Here is a 20950-nt window from a genome sequence, read left to right as displayed (position 1 = left end):
TTTTTCAACTTGACTTGCTGTAAAAAATATTTAGAAGTGAAATTAACCTTTTATATTTCCGGAAGATGTACAAAAAGTGTTGATTTAACCATTTATGACAAGAACTCATTTTGGATAAAAATTTACCTTCTAACTAAACTTGGAAATATCTCGGTTCAAACCTTTTCACCATCCGACTGGTTTGTTTTTTACATTCACTGTAACCTAATATGCTAAATGACTTACCATGACTCCAACACAAATGGCGATTCCCCTCCCACAGTAAGTATTAGGCACTATGTCTCCGTATCCGATGGAGAGAAAGGTGATTGCGACCATCCATAGGGAATTTAACAGGTTCGCGTGTTGCTCTTCATGATGTCTGAGGAAAGGGAATATATAGAGAAATTAAGAGGTTGAAGTACTGCTCTTCGTATTGGCGGGGGAAAACAAAACACACAGGGGGGAATTTAACAGATTAGCGTTTAGTCTGGGGAAAACAAAACAAATTGAGCGAAGTTAACCAGTTTGTGTGTTAATCTTCGTAATATAATATATATAACTGATGACGTGGACGAAAGCCACAGAAAAAATACGTTTTGGCCACATATAAGTGAGTGATCCAATTTATATATATATATATATATATATATATATATATATATATATATATATATATATATATAAGTATCAATCCACTATTAAGGTGACCACTGTGAAATGCACCAATTGGAGGACCAAGCATATGTCTTGTTCAAATTGATTAAACTGTTCAATCTTTGTTCAAATGAGTATAGTTTGATTCCCTACAATGATTTATGAACACAATTCTGATGCTTGATGATCACAATGGTATATAGAAAATTACTCGGTCCCCCTAATGTTTTACTAAGTGTTTCTGTAGCTTTAAGGAGACATTTGGTAAAAACATGTTTTTAGGGAGACCACATTAAAAAACCCTTTTAGGGAGCCCAGTATATGTTTATATATGTGTATACCTAAGAGTGCATTTTCAAGTGAGCTACCACCAAATTGTCTAAAATAAAGTAAGTCCTTAAGATTAAGAGCTTCATGGCCATAGTGTCGAAGCTTATCCCAGTCCCAGTGTGCGTAGAGTGAAGTGGCCGAGCAACGCATTTACTAACTCCTGGGAAGGTCCATCCCTCAGAAGGGGCGCTCAGGGAAATAACCTGGGACTCAAACACGGCAAAAAATATTCCCAGTTGCTCCGTGCGCCATTGTTTTTGCAGTCCCCGACCCCTTTAGAAACCTGACGACCCAGGTTAAGATCAGAGATAGAAGGGACCAGGCAGAGGAGTTTATTTGTTGTTGTTGTATACCACTGAATGGACTTGGTTTGTTTTGTTTTGTTTTTAAGGGTTTTACGGCGCTTGCAACACATTAAGGTCATATCAGCGCCAGTAAAAAGGAAGAAAATGGGATAGTAAAAAGTTCTGGAACTACAATTAGAGCACCCAAGAAAAAGTAAGGCAAAGGGGATTTGTTTCAAATAGGAAACAGTAGATTCCAAGAGCCCACTATCAAAGTACTTAGTTTGAGATAACCTAAACGTCTCATTCAGACACAAGCACAGGTCCCAACAAAGAGGGATACACTCAAATGTTTACAAAGCATAAATAATATGTAAACAAAACAATAAAGAGCATAACAGACAGATGATTTACAAGGGAAAAATATAATCTCCCAAAACTCGAACTATACATTTGACTGTTTCCCTCCCAGCCAGGTCCTGGACAAAACCAAGTAATCCCATCCCGAGACAAAGACAGAAAACAAGTTGGAAAACAGACATAGGGGGATAGAAGACGCAACGAGTACGTCCCTGCCCATTATGGGAAGTCGGGAACCCCACCCAGTGAATGGAGTTGGATGGATAGGACAGCAGATCTGATGGACACAATGAACGGCTTCAATCAACATCTCATTCACTTTAACTTGCACAATGCTTGCTTTGGTTTCGTGGTAGACAGTTCGTCTGACGCCCGAGTTGCCAGGGTTCGAATCTATATTTGTGGCGATGCAGAGTCATTGTAAAAGTCTCATTTACAGTCTCACTTGTGTTAATTGGAGTACGTTACTGAATTGTAACAACGTTGTTCTGTTCGTGTCCATATAAATGTACTACCAGCTGCACGTTGAGCTCATTGTGGGTTTTATGATACATCAAGCTCGTGTAAAATTACATTTACATTTGACCGAAAAATGATACATAACGATAGAAGTCTACAAATCATATTGCAGGTTTATTTCAGTTCCAAAAGCCATCACAAACATTCATCCACTGTATCACATAAGTCTTTGGTCACCAAATAAAAGCATGAAGTTTGCTATGTGTACAGTGCAACATAAAAGGATAGAAACAGTTTTACTGATAAAACCCTCAAATGATAACAAACCAATATGTTGTTGCTGGTAAGTTGCTTAATTGCATTTGTTAAAAAGCATAAACTGTGAAGCAAAAGTGTTGAAAATCGTTTGAATAAAGTTTAATGCAAAAAAAAATAATTCTTAAGCACTTTATGCCGTTCTAAGCTGTCGTTGCTGCATTTTTTTTCATTATTAATTATTATTATTCTGATTAAGGATGAGGGGATAAAGAAAGAATGAAATTAAATGCACAGAGGTGTCATTTCTTGACAGTCGCCTCTAAAGATTGCAACTCTTAAAATTATCATAAAAAGAATAGTGAAATTTTACATTAGGTATCTAGAAAATGCTGAACATAAAGCTACATTGGCCAATTAAGTTAGGGTTAGTAGAAAGACTTTTTATTCTGCCATATCTGATTCTTTCAGATAGTTCTACATAGCTGCCAACTTTTCAAAAATAAAATAAGGAACGCTCATTTGGCCCGGGATGAGGGACGATGTGTGCCGAAGCCCCCCCCCCCCCCCCCCCCTTCATCGAATCGCAACATATAAAAGTCAGCCTTTTTAATTACTATTACTAACACTAACAAGTTTGAGATGACAGAGGCTAGTCCAAATGTTGCTCAATTATCGGGTTTAGTACCAGCACATTTGAATCGTTAAAATGACACTTTCCACAATGATTGTTGTTTTCTTTTTAAGGGTTTTACGGCGCTTGCAACACATTTAGGTTATATCAGCGCCAGTAAAAAGGAAGAAAATTGGATAGTAAAAAGTTCTAGAATTACAGTTGAAGCATCCAAGAGAAAGTAAGACATAGGGGAACTGGGAACAAATAGGGATCAGATGTAGATTCCAAGAGCGTATCACCAATGTACTTAGTTTGAGATCACCTATAAGTCTTATCCGGACACAAGAACAAAATCCAACAAAGAGGAACACACTCAAATGCTTACATTATACATTAAAAAATAACAAATATAGTAATAATACATAACAGAGAGATGATTTACAAGGAAAAAAATATCATCTCCCAAAACAATAAATATGCATTTGACTGCTTCCCTCCCAGCTAGGACTCCGGCGAGGGCCAGGAAAAAAACAAGTAATCTCATTCCAAGACAAAGACTGAAAGCATGTTGGAAAACAGATATAAGGGGATAGAAGACACAGTGTGTACCTCCCTGCCCGCTATGGGAGCTTTCCACAATGAGATCAAAATTCAGAACGGACAATATAAAGAAAGAATTCAACTGCCTCAACTTTGATAAGGACCAATACACAAGAAGCACAATTGTAAAATAAATGAAATAACTTAAGATGGTTAGAAATGCATAACTACCAACCTGGTACATCACTTGAGAGGGCGTTTTGGGGTAAAAATTAGGTGAGTTCAGATAAAAAGTAGACGATTGCATATATGTTTTCTTTCATGCAACATAATGGTCTGTAAGTAGTATACTATAATAGTAGTTATAGTAAAATGCACCTCTAAATATTAGAGAATTCCTACTTCTTTACTTTGACAAGATAAACACACCTAAAAATGGAGTATACTTATTTTTCTTGAACCTAAACCGTTACAAAAGCTTGCTTGAAAAAAAAAAAAATTAAAATCAGATGAAGATGTTTTTAAAGGGATTAAATTTATATATTTCATAAATTAATAAAGGGAAAAAATCATTGTCATCTTTAATCAATATAAGCAATTGATTTTCTTATTGAATACCTTCCAATCAAAAAGGTGGATTTAATTTTATTCTTAATTAAAATGATATTTGTAACAAATAGTGAAAGTATCAATACTGTCTTAGAATATTCAAAGTATATCGAGGCTAACATCCATATCCTATGCAAATCTCCAATACATTATGAAAGGTTTGAGTAAAATACAGGCGTCATATAAACGAATGGAACTTTTTTAATTGTTGAAAATCATTTATGATAGAGGCATAATTCAAATTAAAGAGCTACACAAATGGAGATTATGCTCTCACTGGACACCAATAATAATGATAATAATAATAACAACAATAGTAGTAGTAGTAATAGTAATAATAATGGATCAATAATAATAATTCATTAGGCTCACATGGCTTTTTTACCACAAATTAGTCAAAAATTACAAAATACGGATTTTGAACTAAAAATAAGCACTTACTGACTCAGGAAGTCAAATACGGAACAAATCCGTTTTTAACAGAACGGTTGACAGCTATGGTTCTACAAAGCATTTGTCTCTCAAGCTGAGCAAATGAATGTTCATATAATATAAAAAAGGATATTGCAATGATGAACAGATTGTACTATATAAAGATAAAACGTTTTTGTAAACCCCCAAAATATGTCAATAACACTATACAATACAATGAATGTAATACAAATCAAATTCATGATTGTCATTACACCGATTGAAACGCTCTTTCCCTTCTATATTTATTTCTTTCATTAAAAATCTTTGTCTTCACCAAACTAATTAGTGTACCTTCAGGGATTCCTTTTTGTGAAAATACCCTGTGGTGTTTTAAGAACAGAATAATTTCAGACTTTCTAGGTAATGATCCCCTTGAACCATGTGCTGAAACATCTTCGACAAAGTTTTTAAAATATGACTTGACTCTATCTGTATCCTCATCTGACCATGACATGTATCTCCGATTTTTGCTTGAATTCCTCTTGGGTTCAGTTTGTTTTGAAGAACACGTAAGCTGATTTGGCACTCCTGCTTCACCATCAAATATTTCTTCTTGATTTGCAGCTGTTACTATGGATGTTCCAAAATTTGCATTTGAGTCTCTATTCACTACAAAGTCATTTGTTTCAATGTTACAATTTCCTTCCCCAGTGACCGATGCTGAGTTATCAATTTGACCCAAAAAATGACCAACTTCTGTTATTTCTCGTATTGCAAGTGGACACTGATAAATGTTTTGATTGATTGATTCACTGTGTCCCATATGTCGATAGAAGACATCTCTCTCGTGTTGTGGGACATCAAGTAAGGCAAATAATGTCGAAGCTCGGTGCCTGAATTTATCAGCTATTAACAACTGGGGTTTCTCTAAATCCTTTACTAAGGAAGTGACATATTTGATGGCAATGTAACCACTTACATGATCTTTGGATATTCCTGTATTTGGAAAAAGAAATGGGTTGTCTGAAATATCAACAGCTTTACGCTCCTGTGCAAGTTTCCTTAAAGGCTGAATTGTGTCATTGGGTATCAACACAGGGACCAACATCTTGCTTCCCTTTCCAGACTGATAGGCCAGCTTATACTTCTCAAGTAACGCTTTTTCCAGAGGATCAGTGACATGTTGTACAAGCTGGGGATCAACCCATACACCTGAATCTGCATCATTCCAGTCTTTTAACAACATCCTTGCGGGTTCTCCGCCTCTCCTCGCATTAAACATTGTAAGCCTAGCTACGATGACATTGCGAAGCCTAACAAACATATGTGAATCAAATAATTGATAATCATCCTCACAAATACGGACCATCTCTTCAGTAATAAATTGCCGTAGCTTCTTTATATCATTCTCTAATGGCATCTCTTTGGGTTTTCTCAAATTTGTTCTCTTTGCTTCACATTGAACTCTGGCTGTAAAAAAAATACTATCCCAATTATAATCCAGGACAGCTTTGAACAAATCTATCTCTGCGGATTCTTCCATTTTGTTTTGCATTATATATTCCCCTTTTAAGAAATTAATTAACTTTTTCAATATAAATCCAATTGAAAGCTTCAAGCCTGCTTTCAATGTCCCATCCTCTTTCAAAGTCATTTCAGAAATGGTTTGCGATATTTCATTAAAGTTACAACGCTTCACCACGTCCTCTCCAGAGAAAGAAGGTTGATTTGTTCTCTTCCTAGTTTTTAAAATCAAATTTCCTAAGATGCGTAAATCACTCATTATAACTTTTCTCTCCTTCTTTGAACTTTTACTCCACAATTTTGTTCCTAACAATACTATAGCTTTGTCTGATCGACACAAATTTCCCACTTCATCATTCCGAAATTTGTCAAGAATATTCTCCTTTATTTCTTTACTTGCATTGGGAGCCACGGGATAAAATTTTACAACCCCAGTACACAGAGCATGCTCAGTACTACATTTCTTTTTGTGTTCATAAACCCTTCGTCCAGAGTAAAACCCCTTACAGCCAGCACACATAACAACTTCATGTGACCCTTGTGCTCTCTCACGCATAACTATTGAATTGTTTCTAGTGTTTGAATAAAAAATGCCCTTTTTCTTGAGATTCTCCATTGTTCTATCCCTTTCCTTTACAGGCTGTTTCATGGCCTCTGTAACTTCTGTCTCATCTTTGTGTTTCCTCATCAAATGCCTTGAGAGTTTTGTTTGCAACTGTCCACAGTATGGACAGGGTCTCCTTGGCTTTTTGTATTTCTCTGGAAAAAAAAAAGAAGAAAATAAAGCACATCATGCTATGAACTATGAAAATAAATCAATAGACAGATCGTATGCACATCAGCTACATGACAGCGATAGAGAGGAATAGCATTCCAAATATTTAAGGCCTGGACAAGTAACTGTCATAATTCCTTCTTGTTATATACTTTTCTACCATCTATTCCTTTGGAAGAGGTATGTTAGATTTGTGGAGACCTCTGCCACATAACAAATCCAGTGAAAAGACGCCATATTTTTGTTTTGAAATAGAAATAAATAGATCAATCCACCCACTTCACTGGGTTCAGGGTTCCCTCTTCATTATAATCAAAATATGAACATAAATCGGAATAGTAACACATTGAAGTCTCATCTGAATACATAGATTGTCCTTTGTTGTTTCAGCGAAAAATCAGACAGAATGTCAAAAGAATTTTAGGTTTTTCCCCAACCACCCCTTGGAGGGATCAGTATCAGCGGAATGGTAAGCGTCATGTTTTTTACGTTGAGCAACAAAATTTACTCCAAATGCTTCACTCGACCCAGGCGGAAAAGCAATCAAGAATAGACCCAAGTCCTATCCAAAGACTAACATTTCATTTAAGTTTATTGTAGGCCCTTGGCCAATCGACAAAATTCAATTCACATAAATTATTTACAACAATCAGAAATTAATTATATCAATAATAGTAATAGAATGCAATGAAGGCAATATCTAAAAATAATAATAATAATAATAATAATAATAATAATAATAATAATAATAATAATAATAATAATAATAATAATAATAATAACAGTAGCGGCAATAAGTAACAATTAATATAGTAACAAAAGTAATAATAGACTATAGTTCATAGTCATAACAATGACTTTCTTTGTCATTGAGGGAGTGAGAAAACATCACCGGCTGGCAGAACAAACAGCCGACATCAATCAAACGTCCTCCAGACCGGTTGAGCATCGGCTTCATTAATTCCTTAAAGACTTCCCCCCAACTGCCTGAACGATGCTGATGCCCAGACAACTTAATCCTGATTTATATTTTGTGGGAATGAAATATGACATGTATATGCCGGAAATATTTCAATAACAAACACACTGTTCAGATAGAAAATATTTGAGTCTTGCCTTTGTTAATTGACACAGGTAAGTTAGGAAAATAAATGCTAGTAAAAACGATCAGCAAGTTCGTGAACACTGCTTCTCAACTCGAACATATGTTTTCATCAAATCTACACACATCATGTTGTGAGCTGAATTTTAATGATCTCAGTTGTCATTGAAAGGACACCCAAGAATTTTAGAATAAAGAAAAATATTGAACCTGGAAGTCAAAAGGGTTTGTAGCACAGCAGACATTATCAAAGTATAATTTTAGTACCGACAAATTAAAAAGAAAATGTGCTTTTCTTTAAATGCTCCCAATCATCATATACTGTTTAGGTTGCAAGATTAATAAAAATGTTATCTACTCTGATTCTCGTTAAGTTTCCAGCTGGTCTGTGAAAAAAAGCCTTAAGCATCATAGAAATACAAAGAAACAGTTTTAATATATAGATGGGTTGTAACAAAAAAAAACATTTTAACACTTACAATACAAGCAATTTAAGTCTATCACAGACAAAAAAAACCCCAATAAAATAAACATGAACATTTTTATGGCTGGTTTCACTGATATCACTCACACATTGGGGTTTCAGATTCTAAGATGTCCACCCTATCAAATTTGGATTTGTGCTTGTTATGTAAATGGTAGCGTATTTTGCGACGCAGCACTGCCAAAACAGAAAAAAATGCAATAACACAAATGCAGCACCATGGAGGGGGTGGAAGTTTTCTTTTAAAAGGAATGGGTAAATTAAAATTGATCCCACAAATATCAAAGGAGAAGAATGACAAAAAAATGACTCACCATTGCACGTAACACGTTGGTTTGCAAGTGTATAGCATTCGGGTTGAACCTGGGTCCCAGACTGGCAACGAGGTTCAGTCTGTGATAGTTGTGGATGAGGCTCTGACTGAGTTGGGGAATGAGCACTAGGTTCCAGAGACAATGATGTACTCAGCATTGGGTACCTCACAGAGTACGTAGAGGAATCAGACTCGGAGTCAGCAACAAAATCGGGACCCTGTATATTTTGTGGAAAAGATGACAGATCAATCAATTTATTCATGTTGACAATAAACACGAAGAGCCATTGTTTAATAATCCAACTAAACAATTAGCTGGTTAATAATGCAAGTATAATAAAAAAGAGTTGAGAAAGGCAGACATATTGTCTAAGTATTTAATATGTTCAACTGTGCTTGGATAAATATAGATACACCAACCAGGGTTTCAGTAAACCGTTTTTAACCAACTCTTTAAATCCTACACCAGGACCAACAACTACAAAACAATTTTTTATATCACTACGATTCTGGACATATAAACGGTTGTCATTGCAACAATATGAACTTCCTAACCTTGCAACTGCAATATAGTTAACAAAAAAAGTTGATAAACATTACGATGCAAGAGAATTTGGACAAAATGCGAGATCAAAAGTATAATCCCAACAGAAGCTATTTTAATTTTTCCTGGAAACGCATCATTTTCACATTTTGTCAAATAAAAAACAAACGACTTCAAATGTGAATGGCTCATCAATGAATATCACTTCAAAATATAACGAGGAAGGTTTAAAATAGTGTTATTGTTGGCGAAGTCCACTGCAAAGAAAAATTTTTAACAACAAAAAACTAGGAGATCTCACTGGTGTAAAACAGTGTTGTCCTTGTCCTGAAATATTGTATTGCGCCTAACAGACTGCAGGTCTCATCTTTTGTGGCAAATGTGTTTTGTCCACCACAAAATATGGTGATGTGAAGCATTTTGAGCATGGTGCCAACTGTGGATAAACGCTATACAAATGTTATGATTTTATTTTAATGTACATACTTACCACAAATGAATCATGTGATATGGAACTTTGTTCTGCATCACTTTCAGGCTCTGAGTTGGAGTCTATATAGAAAATAAAAACAACAAAAAAAAGCTGAAGACCATCATGTGCAAGTTTTTCTCTAAACTCTTAAACAAAAAATCATGCCATCTTATGCTTTAAAAGGATTTTTTAAAAATTATTTACCTTATGACTATTGTCCTTTGGAAAAAAAAGAAAATTAAGTCCGAAACCTTCTGGCTATTTTCTTTTAAATTTCAAGAACGTCAGAGTTGGCAAGGGAGGACGGAAATATAATTCCAGAAACCAATCTGTCTATAATCATATCCATATGATAGTTTTTCGTTCAAGATTCAGGTACAGTCCACTTAGGATAATCGCAATACCTTGGGATCATCGAAAATGTTGGGATTAACCGAAATTCAGTTTCCTGTCCACTATTTCAACATTTTACACATTTATTGTCAACTCAAACCAGTAAATAATATTCTTAGTCAACCACATATAGAGCAATTTGATTGAAACAAAAACCATATGGCAGCCCCGTGTAGATTTGTCAACCAAAAGCAGCTATGAAGCAAGCCGATATCTTATTCAGATTGGAAGAAGTTTCAATCTTTTTTCTCAACAATTCAACATTTGTCAGAGTTAAAGAGATTAGCCTTAATGAGAGACAATAAGCTCTCACCAAACTCATTGGTCACAATGCACAGTTGTTAATCCTAAAACAAAGGATATCGCTCAGTCTCTCTTTATAACTGTCATTTATAACCTGTTGTCAAGATTATGACCAGCCCCACCCCTCTTCTATTTAATGGCCACCGATGACGTCACAAACCCATACTGCAGAGCCCCGCCCTCTTTCGACTCTAACAGAGTGGTGACACACTACTGTAGCATTAAATCCTGCTCACTCTCGATTCTTCAACCTGTCACGATTTCATCCATGATGAAATTTAATCATGATATACTGTTTGATTTCTTGAATTTACCACTTTTTAAAAAACCGAAGTTTGTTGCAATTAACCAGTGACTTTTATATAGAATTATTTCCATTGCTTAGGAAATATTGTGATTAACCGAAAGTTGCGATTAAATGAGTTGCAATTATCCGGAGTGGACTGTAATAGTATTACACATCATGACTCAAAAAAAAAAAAAAAAAGCAAACTATGTGTACCTAAATGTTATTCATTTCCTCATCAAATTACATTCTTACCATTAACATCATAGATCACATCAAAAGGGTTGTCTGGATTGACAGCAAGACATTTTTCAGGATTTTTAAAGCTCAAATCTCTCTGATCTGAAGTTACAAAAGAAATAGCATATTCTCAACATTAAACTATGATTTTGTGATGGCTGTGATATGGCATACTGTATGCATAAAGCAAGATGCAAAGACAGGTTTAAGTTTAAATTATTTTATATTCTTTTCAAAAATCCATTCTAGTTTTGCCAAAATAAAATAAACACGAGAAGTGTTGAGTTGGATAGCGCTAAAACTAAAAGTAGTAGTGGTAGTAGTAGTAGTATTAGTAGTAAACGACAGATCTTACTCACTAGTGTGAATCTACAGTCTACAGAAGTTCCCGAATTATCTGACTCCACTTCCAAATGACTGACTGACAAGTGACAATCATCAATCGGTGTGTGATGTCTACCCTATTGAAAATCTTAAATCAACTGTGATGTAATAAGAATGGCCAATAACTTACCATTATAATTATCTCGGTGTCTCTTCAATGATGCCTCCAGCATCAATTTACCCCACGATGCCATAGACGTCTAGTTTGGAACTCAGCAAGTGACGAAAAAATACTTGCGGCTATAGAGAGGACGTCCGTCGGCCACTCTCTTTGTAAGTCAGTAGTCAGTGGTTATCAGATATCCTTGGTTCTTGAAAAATATAGAAACACAGCGGTTCATTTAAAAAGACTCTTTTGTAGATCAAGTTATAATGTTAGGTATTGCACTTTAAAATCTCTTCAGACATAGAACGGGTCAACTTGACGTCTAGACCAAATCATTTCGAAGATCGATATGGCAACAGCAACGCCTGGAATGGAGGATTTAAATGCGGCATCTGACGATTCTACTGCTATGACAGAAGATGCTCCATTTCACGACGTCGAGATGGCTTCAACTGGCATCAGGCATCAACATGCTACTCAATAATGGGTTTGATGAAGCGTTTGACTAAGAACTAAAGGCCGAGCTGATAACTGATAACCACCTACTACCGACTTGCAGAGTGAGTGAGTGCCGAGTGCCTCTTTATGCGCGAAATTGACTAAACATACGTTTCACGAAAAAAAGAGTTACTATGTTTGCTTGTCTCTTGTCACCAAGATAAGAATCCGGACCAAGATTCGATAAATCTGTTTCTAAAAATAGATTATAATTCGTATATCTTGTTCATTCCTCAGTTCATCAACTTTCACACAATTTTATATTAGGTTTTCATTACTATAAAAATCCATATAATGCTCTAGAATTTTAGAGAAAATTTCGGAAAGATATATTGCCTCACTATTGAAATATATCGATGAAAACACTGGTACCCCTATTGTACTTTTTTCAGGCGGTCACCTTATTGACCAACGTGAAAATTTAGGCATAACTCTTCTTACTGTGGTGTTTAACAAATAACTTCAATACTATGATTTACAATTATATATCCTTGACGGTTGGGTTGACAACCTTAAACTAAAAATAGAAAAGTGAATGTGCTAGAGGTCAAATCAATAGGGGGACCGGATTTTGGTCTCCCTATTGGTAAAGTACTGTAAAATGAACTAATAGGGGTACCAAAAGTCTCCCTATCCGGTATTAATACATATATATATATATATATATATATATATATATATATATATTTATATATATATTTATATATAAGGAAAATACTATAATACTATAAACGTTTACGGTTAAACATATCTTCGTGTAATAGTATTTGTCATCAGATGTGCATTGTCAAAGATTATACTTAAACGTATAACATCAATATTATCTTTTGGCATCACGAGATAATCTCCCTAGCTGTGAGACTATCATTACATTAAAGACAGCCTAAATATGCCATTAAGCAAAGGCAGTGCAACCTCGGAGTATCAAAAGGACCCCACATCCGGTTTTGTGTTTCCGTCAACTGTACGAATATGAGGTCTTTACGGGATGTATTGGAGACTAAGGGCCCCTTAAGTTTTGAAAGGGTCTTGGAGGAAAGAGACAAATGCTAAGGATTCTTTGTTAAATAGTGTGCTGTAGCTTGGAGGAGGAGGAGGAGGAGGAGGAGGAGGAGGAGGAGGAGGAGGCAGTGGAGAGGAATAAAGAAAAGAAAGAGGAGACGAACATGACAATGAATTAGATGATAATGTTGTATATGAACAACAAGAAACTAACATTTTCTTTTTTTTAATTTGGCATATCAAGAGACATAACACTCTTGAGGACATTGTGGAGGCTAAAAGAGGGAGAGGATACCAGAAGAATATGGTCACAAAACATCAGCGATGGATGAATAAGCTGAATGTGGAAGGATGGCGCAGCACAGGCGCTTGATTTGGTTGGCAGTTGCGGAGGCCACGTCCAGGAGGGTAAGCCATGATGAAGGTGACGACGACGACGACGACGATGTTGATGATGATGATGATGATGATGATGATGATGATGATGATGATGATGATGATAATGATGATGATGATGATGATGATGATGATGATGATGATGATGATGACTTGGTGAAGGTCCCTGGTTTAAAAGTTTTTGCCAAGATGAGGGTCATTAATTATCTCATTCGATATTTGAAGGACGAGTTTTCTGGTGAGATTTTTAAATACGCTTTAAATCTTTCTCGGGCACGGCAGTTAACTGGTTAATTTCTCTTCGTTACTGTTAACAATAAATCCAATTTCTTCCATTGCAAAAAGGTCAAAGTTCATTTTTATGATCATTTTAATTCTAAACTCGCTTTTATTAGGGGTACGATTCAGCCCTCAAAAAAGCTGTTTCATGACAGTATGTCACATCTATAAATAATCTCAAAACATGATTATAGAAGGAACGAAGTTTGACGTCACACAGCTCTTTGTCATTATTTTTAGACAGCTTGTTAGTGGGTTACACATAATTTTTTGTGTTCTTTTGATTAAATTTGCTGGAGAATGTTGTCAGTATTTTACCAAAACGCAAAGCATCAATCATGATTTAGAGGCAACCGACGAAAACTAGAGTCATAATTATGAAACTTTCGTTTAGAAACTAAATCAATACACAATGACAAGACCGTCTACTGGTTGACATGTCTTTCTAACTGGGGGACCCAGGTCCGACCCCCCCGAGCAGTCGGTATCTCATTTCTTCCCCCGTTAAACAAGAGACTTGAGCCCTATCACTCACGTTGCCACACATTCCCTGTGTTACATTTAACAAAAAGAAATCTTTTGCATAGTCTAGATAAAGAAACGTGTTTTAAACAAAAACGCGTTATTTTGTAATCATTCATCAAAAGGAAGTAATTTTATTTTGTTTTTATTTTTTAAAATCTTATTTCATTTATATATATTTTTAATTGGTATTTATATTTTTTTATATTTTCTTCATCTTGCAAAGAATGAATATCTAATTGCCAAGAAACCTGCGTTATCGACAACTCACTTTCGTTAGAATGTGTCTTATGTATCAAAATATTGGCAGCTGTTGAAAATAAACAATTACGCTTATCGTCGTAACATCGTCCGACCGATATGTCAAAAACTCTTTTCTAATAAATTATTTATGTTATGTTGCTTTACTCAATCATTCAATAGAAATTAACCGTACGAACAAGTTTGCAGCTATCCTTATAGATAGAACGAAGTTGACGTCACTCATGTCTTTGTTATTGTTTTTTGCCATCCGCGTTAATGAGGAATGCTCACTAAACTGTATTAACCCGACTATAAACGTTCATGGATACACAGTTTTGTGTGTTGGTCCATTATACTTCCCGATGGCAATGCTGTGAGTTTCCAAACGCATACTATCTATATCTGGGAATGATTAGAAAATTTGAAGAAAGTGAAGGCCGTGTTATGCATGAGACCTCTGAAGTCGAGTCCGACCGTAGCCGTGGTTAACATAGCCTGACACTAGAAGCATCAAGGACTTGTAGTTTGACGTCATTTTTTGTTTTTTGCACCGTCTAGTGAATTGTCGTTAGTAGTGCTTAAGGAAACAAGTGATTCCATTGGTTGACCTATTGAATACAACTCACGATTTGTTTACTTTTGTGGCCAAAGACTTGTCTTTTGATGTCATTTCTTTGTCAGTGCCAGGCCAAACCGACCTAACCCAACCTGACCGTCGTCTTCATGAACTCTCAGTAAATAGAACGAAGACGTTGACCTGATACCGAGCATGGCATTCGTTAACTCATAGCCTGACACTGACCAACAAATGACGTCAAAGGACAAGAAATCGTGAGTTGTATTCAACAGTCAACCAATGGGATCATTTGTTTCCTTGAGCACTACTAACGACAACTCACAAGGCGGGCCATAAACCTAAAAATGACGTCAAAATTCAAAATATGCGTCTTTGTGGGTTTTTGTGTCAGGCTAAAAAGTAAATGATGGCTACGCACGGAGTCTGCAAAACAGAAAACAACGAACTTGACTTTTCTTTTTATTTGGAGGAAAAACAAAAAAACAAAAACAAGTTTAACTTAATTGTCATTCTTACAACAACAACAATAAAAAACAAACCCACGCGAAACTATTATAGATGGTATGAAGTTGACGTCACTCGGGTCTTTATTATTGACATAGTTTTGTGTCTCGGTCCGTTATACTTCCGTATGGCAATGCTGTGAGCTTCTTAGCCAAGCGCATTTTATCTATTTTTATTACATTGTAAAAGGTAGTTAATGGGGTGTCATGGTGACTCGGCGTATTCTTTCTGCCACTTCAAAATTTAAATATATTTTACCAGAGGCGTCTTTTTTCCCTTCGCAGACAGGTACAAAACAAAATAAGTAGATTTGACGACGTCATTTAACTCTTTAACGACACTCAGCACTATGACAAATAATATATTCTTTATGCTCTACACAATCGATACGGTTTTGAAATTGAAATGTTCTCATGTAGTATAGACACGTAGATAACAACGCCTCTCGGACAATCGTCATACTGTAAACAATGGCAGTGATTGGTATACACAGCAAACTACACAGATTTTACTATCGATGGTATGTGTTTAAATAAAATATCCACTGTTCAACCGCTTCATCATTAAAACTAACACAGAAAACTATGTGTAAATTTAAACGTTTATTATCTGATCGATAAAATCGTGTGATAACTAGTCACCCATTTGGTGGTATAAAGACAATAACAATGATCAATGATTGGTCAATTTCATTCACGTTTCTGTTTATAAACAAGCAACTATGTTTGTCCGAGCACGTGTGAGGGTGTGTCACAATTTCCATGTTTTGCTTGTTAAAAATCTACTGGTTAATTCATTCATAACACGAAGGTCAAGATATGGGAGAGAAAAACCCCCCAAAAAACAAAGCGCAATATCCACTAAACTAATAGCCAACAGCGACACTTAACATGTAGGACGAGACATTACACATGTTCGGACAGAGCCAACCATGTTAATGGCCAAATACTCATTTTACACCCGAGCACCGTGAGAGTTATATGTTAAGAGCCTTTTCCAAGGACTCAACTATGCTGCTCAGAGCAGTGCTCAAACCCTGAACCTTCCTGTATAAAAGGCGAGTGTCATAACGCAACCATATAGCCATATAGCCATAACCATATTATAGCTGCACAAAGACTCAATTTAATGCGAGCGATCTATATTCATGTTTTCGTCCAACCTAGTCATCGATCACATGATTTGTTGCAGTACGACAATTGAACATTTTTCAATAAATGTAAACACGCTTCTTTGTTTATGAAAGTTGTAAACATACCAATGAGCCATAATTTTTCTTTAATGACCAATTATGACGTTGGATATTATTCAATCTTTGACCACTTTTCACTATTTGGGTTATTTTGAGCACACTTTGCATTGTGACCAATGACCTCGAGCACATGGAAAGGTATTATAAATTATCCCGATAATACCCTAAAAATACGTCCCTTTGTTCTTCTTGGACATAGTGATTAAAATATATTTTAATAAAAATGCCAATGAATTCTTGCTTTAATATTTTTTGCCATAAGGTCATTTGTGAAACCAGAGTGTAATCCGATAATTTAGGTGTATTGAGACGGGCAATAAAAGCAAAATAGTTTGTTTATCTATGAAAGTGAAAGACGGACAAAGGAGCAAATTAATAATATTATTGCTCTTCATTTTTGGGAAGATGTTTAATTTTTCTTTTATGGTCCCTAAAAATCTGTTGTTAGAGCACTCCCCTCACATACAAAGACACTGAGATCGATTTTGTGTAAATAGAGATCTTTTATGACCCCCCCCCCTCCACACACACACCCACACACTTTTGACCACCCACGAGTGTCTCGGTAGCTGTCTATACTATTAGATCTAGCAGGAAAAAATATGATAGACTAGCGTCTTATCTAAATGCTAACAAGCAATTAATATTTTCGTTTCAAGTTAAAGGAACCATGATGAATCCCGGCTCTATGGATCTAAAGGCTCTGAAGGACTGTATACTTGCTTTCAGTTTTCTTTACACAACTATAGAATGAATGGCCCACTGTGGCAATCTGGTGTTGCTCTTAAGTTAAATAGACATACCATTAATTCGATAAGGAAAGTTGAGATTTAATGTCGCTTGTTTGCCCTCTCCTTACCAACTACAGGAACATCGTCAAACTTTGTAAATCACATTTGAAGAATAATCTTTGTTATAGCCATAAGAACCTGATGCTATTTTGTAAAGAGTGTTTTTCTGCACTAAATTAAGTATAGTATATGTTATTTTTGCTTCTGAGTTAAAATCAAGTTTTGTGTTGAATAGCTATGAAATTTTGGAAAAATCCTGAAAAGGTTCAGAAAGGAGAGAGTTAAACCAGAGATTATCCGAGTTCCGCATAGTGAGAGAGAAATACTTGATCATCTAGTACAATATCCACTGAACATGCTCAAAGCGCATTACAAGGGGTTCATAACCAGCAGCAACGCTTAATATGGAAGACGAGGCATGACGCGTGACAGGGGATATTACAGAGACAACGCCGTTAACAGACAGGTACTCATTTACACCCGGGTGGGCTGAGAGAATGTGAATAAAGAGCCTTATCCAATGAATCAACTCTGCGCCGCGCAGAGGATGATTTGAACCCTGGACCTTTGGAAGGCTAGTGTTATATGGCAAGACCACTTAACCGCAAAATAAACATAAAGTAGTTTGTTCATGAAAATGAAAGGCGGATAAAAGGGAAAAGTATGGCTTTTTAAAGGCAAATCGTTCCATTTTAAAAATTACATTAAACCACATTACATTAGACCGAGCACGTCAATCTGGTGTAGAAATAAACATACGAATTAGATAAATAAAAAAAAGAGTTACAATGTCATGTGTTATCCGTTTGCTATGAAATGAGACAGGTAAATAAAAGGAAAGCAGTTTGCTCATGAAATTTTTTTAAAGGATACCGGCGGGGAAAAAAATCAATTTCTTTCCCTTACTTGGAAAGAGTTTTCCTTTTTGTATTCATTTGGAGTGTCGGAATAAATGTATGAACCTTCTACGAGGATGGGAAATAGAAGGGGGGAAAACAAGAATAAATAAAGAGCAATATCTATTGAACGCGATTCAAGCGCTTTATAAGGAGTCCCAAGCCAACAGCAACGCTTAACAAGTAGACCGCAAGACCGGTGATACTTATCTGGTTTACTTTGTGGACAGTACGTGCCAAATATTTCTCTACCGTCTGTAGGGATGTTTAGTGTTTTTATTGTGTTTGTTATTGCATGAAGATGGGTTTTGAGTCCGAAACGTTTCGTGTTATATTTTTTACTAAGCTGTTATATTCATTTTGTTCATTAGATTTTACAGTCAACAGCTTACTATCACATTCCTTTACACCAACGAGTGACAAATTTAACCTGGAATTTAACCATCTGATCTTAAGAATGATCATTCTAGTCAACAGATCATTACACTTCAACATCGTGTTTTTTAAAGCAAAATCGGATGCATGCTAAGGATAATGTCCGGACCCCAATGTTCTGACAAATGACAATAGAGATGCCTCATAACTTTATTGCTATATGGTAACATTTGGGTTTTACCCACGTATTCTTTCGGCTAATCTGATAATCCAATTTTGTTATGGTCTCAATGCCGCAGTGGAGATACTCCCAACCAATCACAAAATATAATTATGAACTAGTTTATAACAAAAATGTTGAACCAAGCCAATAATTTTGATCATGTTATCAGACCTGCAAATAATATGAGGACATCGGGATTTGCCCATTCAAATCTTCCTGGACTCAACATCAATAAGTAGAATTAACACCTAATTCTCATTTTAAAAATCAATAGGTTCAAAATCAAATGGGGATGATCTATATCACATTTCCATGTGCTCGAAGTCATTGGTCACATTGCAAAAGTGTACTCAAAGTGACCCACATAGTGAAAAGTACTTTTGAAATAGCTAGAATCACGATTGGTCTCTTTGTTCAGCTTGACACATGAGTATGTTTACAACTTTCATAAACAAAGCAGCGTGTCTCCATTTGTTAAGAAATATTCAATCGTTGAACAGTAACAAATCATGTGATTGATGACTTAGTTGGACAAAAACCTGAATATAGATCGCTCCCATTTTCATTGAACTTTGCAATGAAAGTCTTCGTGGTTGTGGTGGTGTTTTATAAAAACCAAATCCTTTCTATAAATATCATTCATTTTCATTGAAATGAATCATATATGTAGCCAGAATTCAATTTGATATGCGAGGACAATAACTATTCTTAGCAAAACTATAGACTGGCGTTGTAAAAACAAAATAATACGAAACACCGACAAAAATAGTGCGGTCTTTCTCATATGTAACATTATATTATGAATGAATTGTGACAACACCCATACTATGGGTTCAATATTTCTACATCGTCTTCATCCGTTTTGGTATTGAATATTATCATTAATTTTATTATGTTTATAATCAGACCAAAAGTAAGCTGCCCCCAGGTTGTACAAGCGCCGGATATAAGAAAATTATGTCAAATAGGACTTAAATGGATTCGATTCTTATTGAACTATCGAGACCTAATTGTTGATACTATAGGCCTTGTATAATGAAACAAGAACATCTGTGGGAAATAGTAATTTTTCAGTGAATGAATTATCTATAAAATTCAGTTCCTTGATTGGTAGACAAAAAGTAAACACAAAGACCTTTTTAACGGGGCTGATATCTCAGTGTTGTGGCTTATTGTTTTCATGAATTGGGTAATTTTGTGATTTTGTTAAGTCCTAAAGACGATCGACCCCCCCCCCCTTTCCTCCAACCAAAAAAATAGTGTTTACATGTGTGCTGCCCTCTGACGGTCACTGTTTTGAATACAACTAAAGGACAGAATATGTGATAACCGCAATCACCTAATAGGCCTTATAAAATTAAAATAAAATAAAAGGAACAGCAAGCGTATAATAGCTATCTAGATTTATACGTTGTTTTTTTTTTGCGATTGTATTTAGACAGAATTTTGAATCATTATCTTCTATAGATAGTATGCAGATGACGTCACTCAGGTCTTTGTTATTGTTTTTTGCCATCCGCGTTTATGAATAATGCTCACTTAACTGTATTAACCCGACTATAAGCGTTCATGGATACACACCGTTTTGTGTGTTGGTCCGTTATACTTCCGGATGGCAATGTTGTGAGCTTCTTAACTAAGCGCATACTATCTATAGATAGAAAAAAGTTGACTCATGTCTTTCTTTTTTTCTTTTTTTTTTTTTGGCCATCCATGTTTAAGGGTAATTCTCATTAATCTGTATTAACCAGACTATAAACTTCAAGGTTACACATAGTTTTGTGTATTGGTCCGTTATATTTCCGGATGGCAATGTTGTGAGTTTCTTAATCAAGCGCACAACATCGAAAGACAATTATCTTTCAACTTGTGTTCTTTGTCGACACGAGATACTGACTGCAGCAAGGTCTGAGTGCCGAAGAACAACATAATTTTTTTTTAAATATTTATTTTACACATCACC

General features: G+C 35.6%; 2 protein-coding genes across 4 annotated transcripts in view; both read right to left on the bottom strand.

Annotated features, from left to right (window-relative positions):
- The window catches only part of LOC144965823 (uncharacterized), a 390278-nt gene that overhangs the window by 76691 nt on the left and 292637 nt on the right, over positions 1 to 20950 (bottom strand). For all 3 annotated transcript variants that reach the window (XM_078901578.1, XM_078901579.1, XM_078901577.1), the window contains one exon: positions 226 to 361. In XM_078901578.1, the coding sequence (XP_078757704.1) occupies positions 226 to 361 (136 nt within the window). The remainder of the gene's footprint in view (positions 1 to 225; positions 362 to 20950) is intronic.
- LOC144965824 (uncharacterized) lies at positions 2223 to 12034 on the bottom strand. The gene is made up of 5 exons (XM_078901581.1): positions 11454 to 12034; positions 10955 to 11041; positions 9736 to 9797; positions 8703 to 8919; positions 2223 to 6786 (listed from the first exon to the last, which is right to left on the bottom strand). Exons 1-5 carry the CDS (start codon positions 11515 to 11517, stop codon positions 4772 to 4774), a joined length of 2445 nt encoding a protein of 814 aa, XP_078757707.1. The 5' UTR covers positions 11518 to 12034; the 3' UTR covers positions 2223 to 4771.

The sequence above is a fragment of the Berghia stephanieae genome, chromosome 2 (assembly GCF_034508935.2).
Source record: "Berghia stephanieae isolate SIO BIC M18660-M18661 chromosome 2, UCSD_Bste_1.3, whole genome shotgun sequence".
In the NCBI taxonomy this organism is placed as follows: domain Eukaryota; kingdom Metazoa; phylum Mollusca; class Gastropoda; order Nudibranchia; family Aeolidiidae; genus Berghia; species Berghia stephanieae.
The sequence above is the reverse complement of the archived record's forward strand: the minus strand, read 5'-3'. Positions and strand labels throughout refer to the sequence as shown.

What these genes read in the sequence shown, in the direction of transcription:
- LOC144965824 (XM_078901581.1), bottom strand. Translation starts at nt 11,517, where the DNA reads ATGGCATCGTGGGGTAAATTGATGCTGGAGGCATCATTGAAGAGACAC. An exon ending in ACACCGAGATAATTATAATG is followed by an intron (nt 11,042 to 11,453) that starts GTAAGTTATTGG and finishes TTGTAACTTCAG; the next exon opens with ATCAGAGAGATTTGAGCTTT. An exon ending in TGTGATCTATGATGTTAATG is followed by an intron (nt 9,798 to 10,954) that starts GTAAGAATGTAA and finishes TTTTCTATATAG; the next exon opens with ACTCCAACTCAGAGCCTGAA.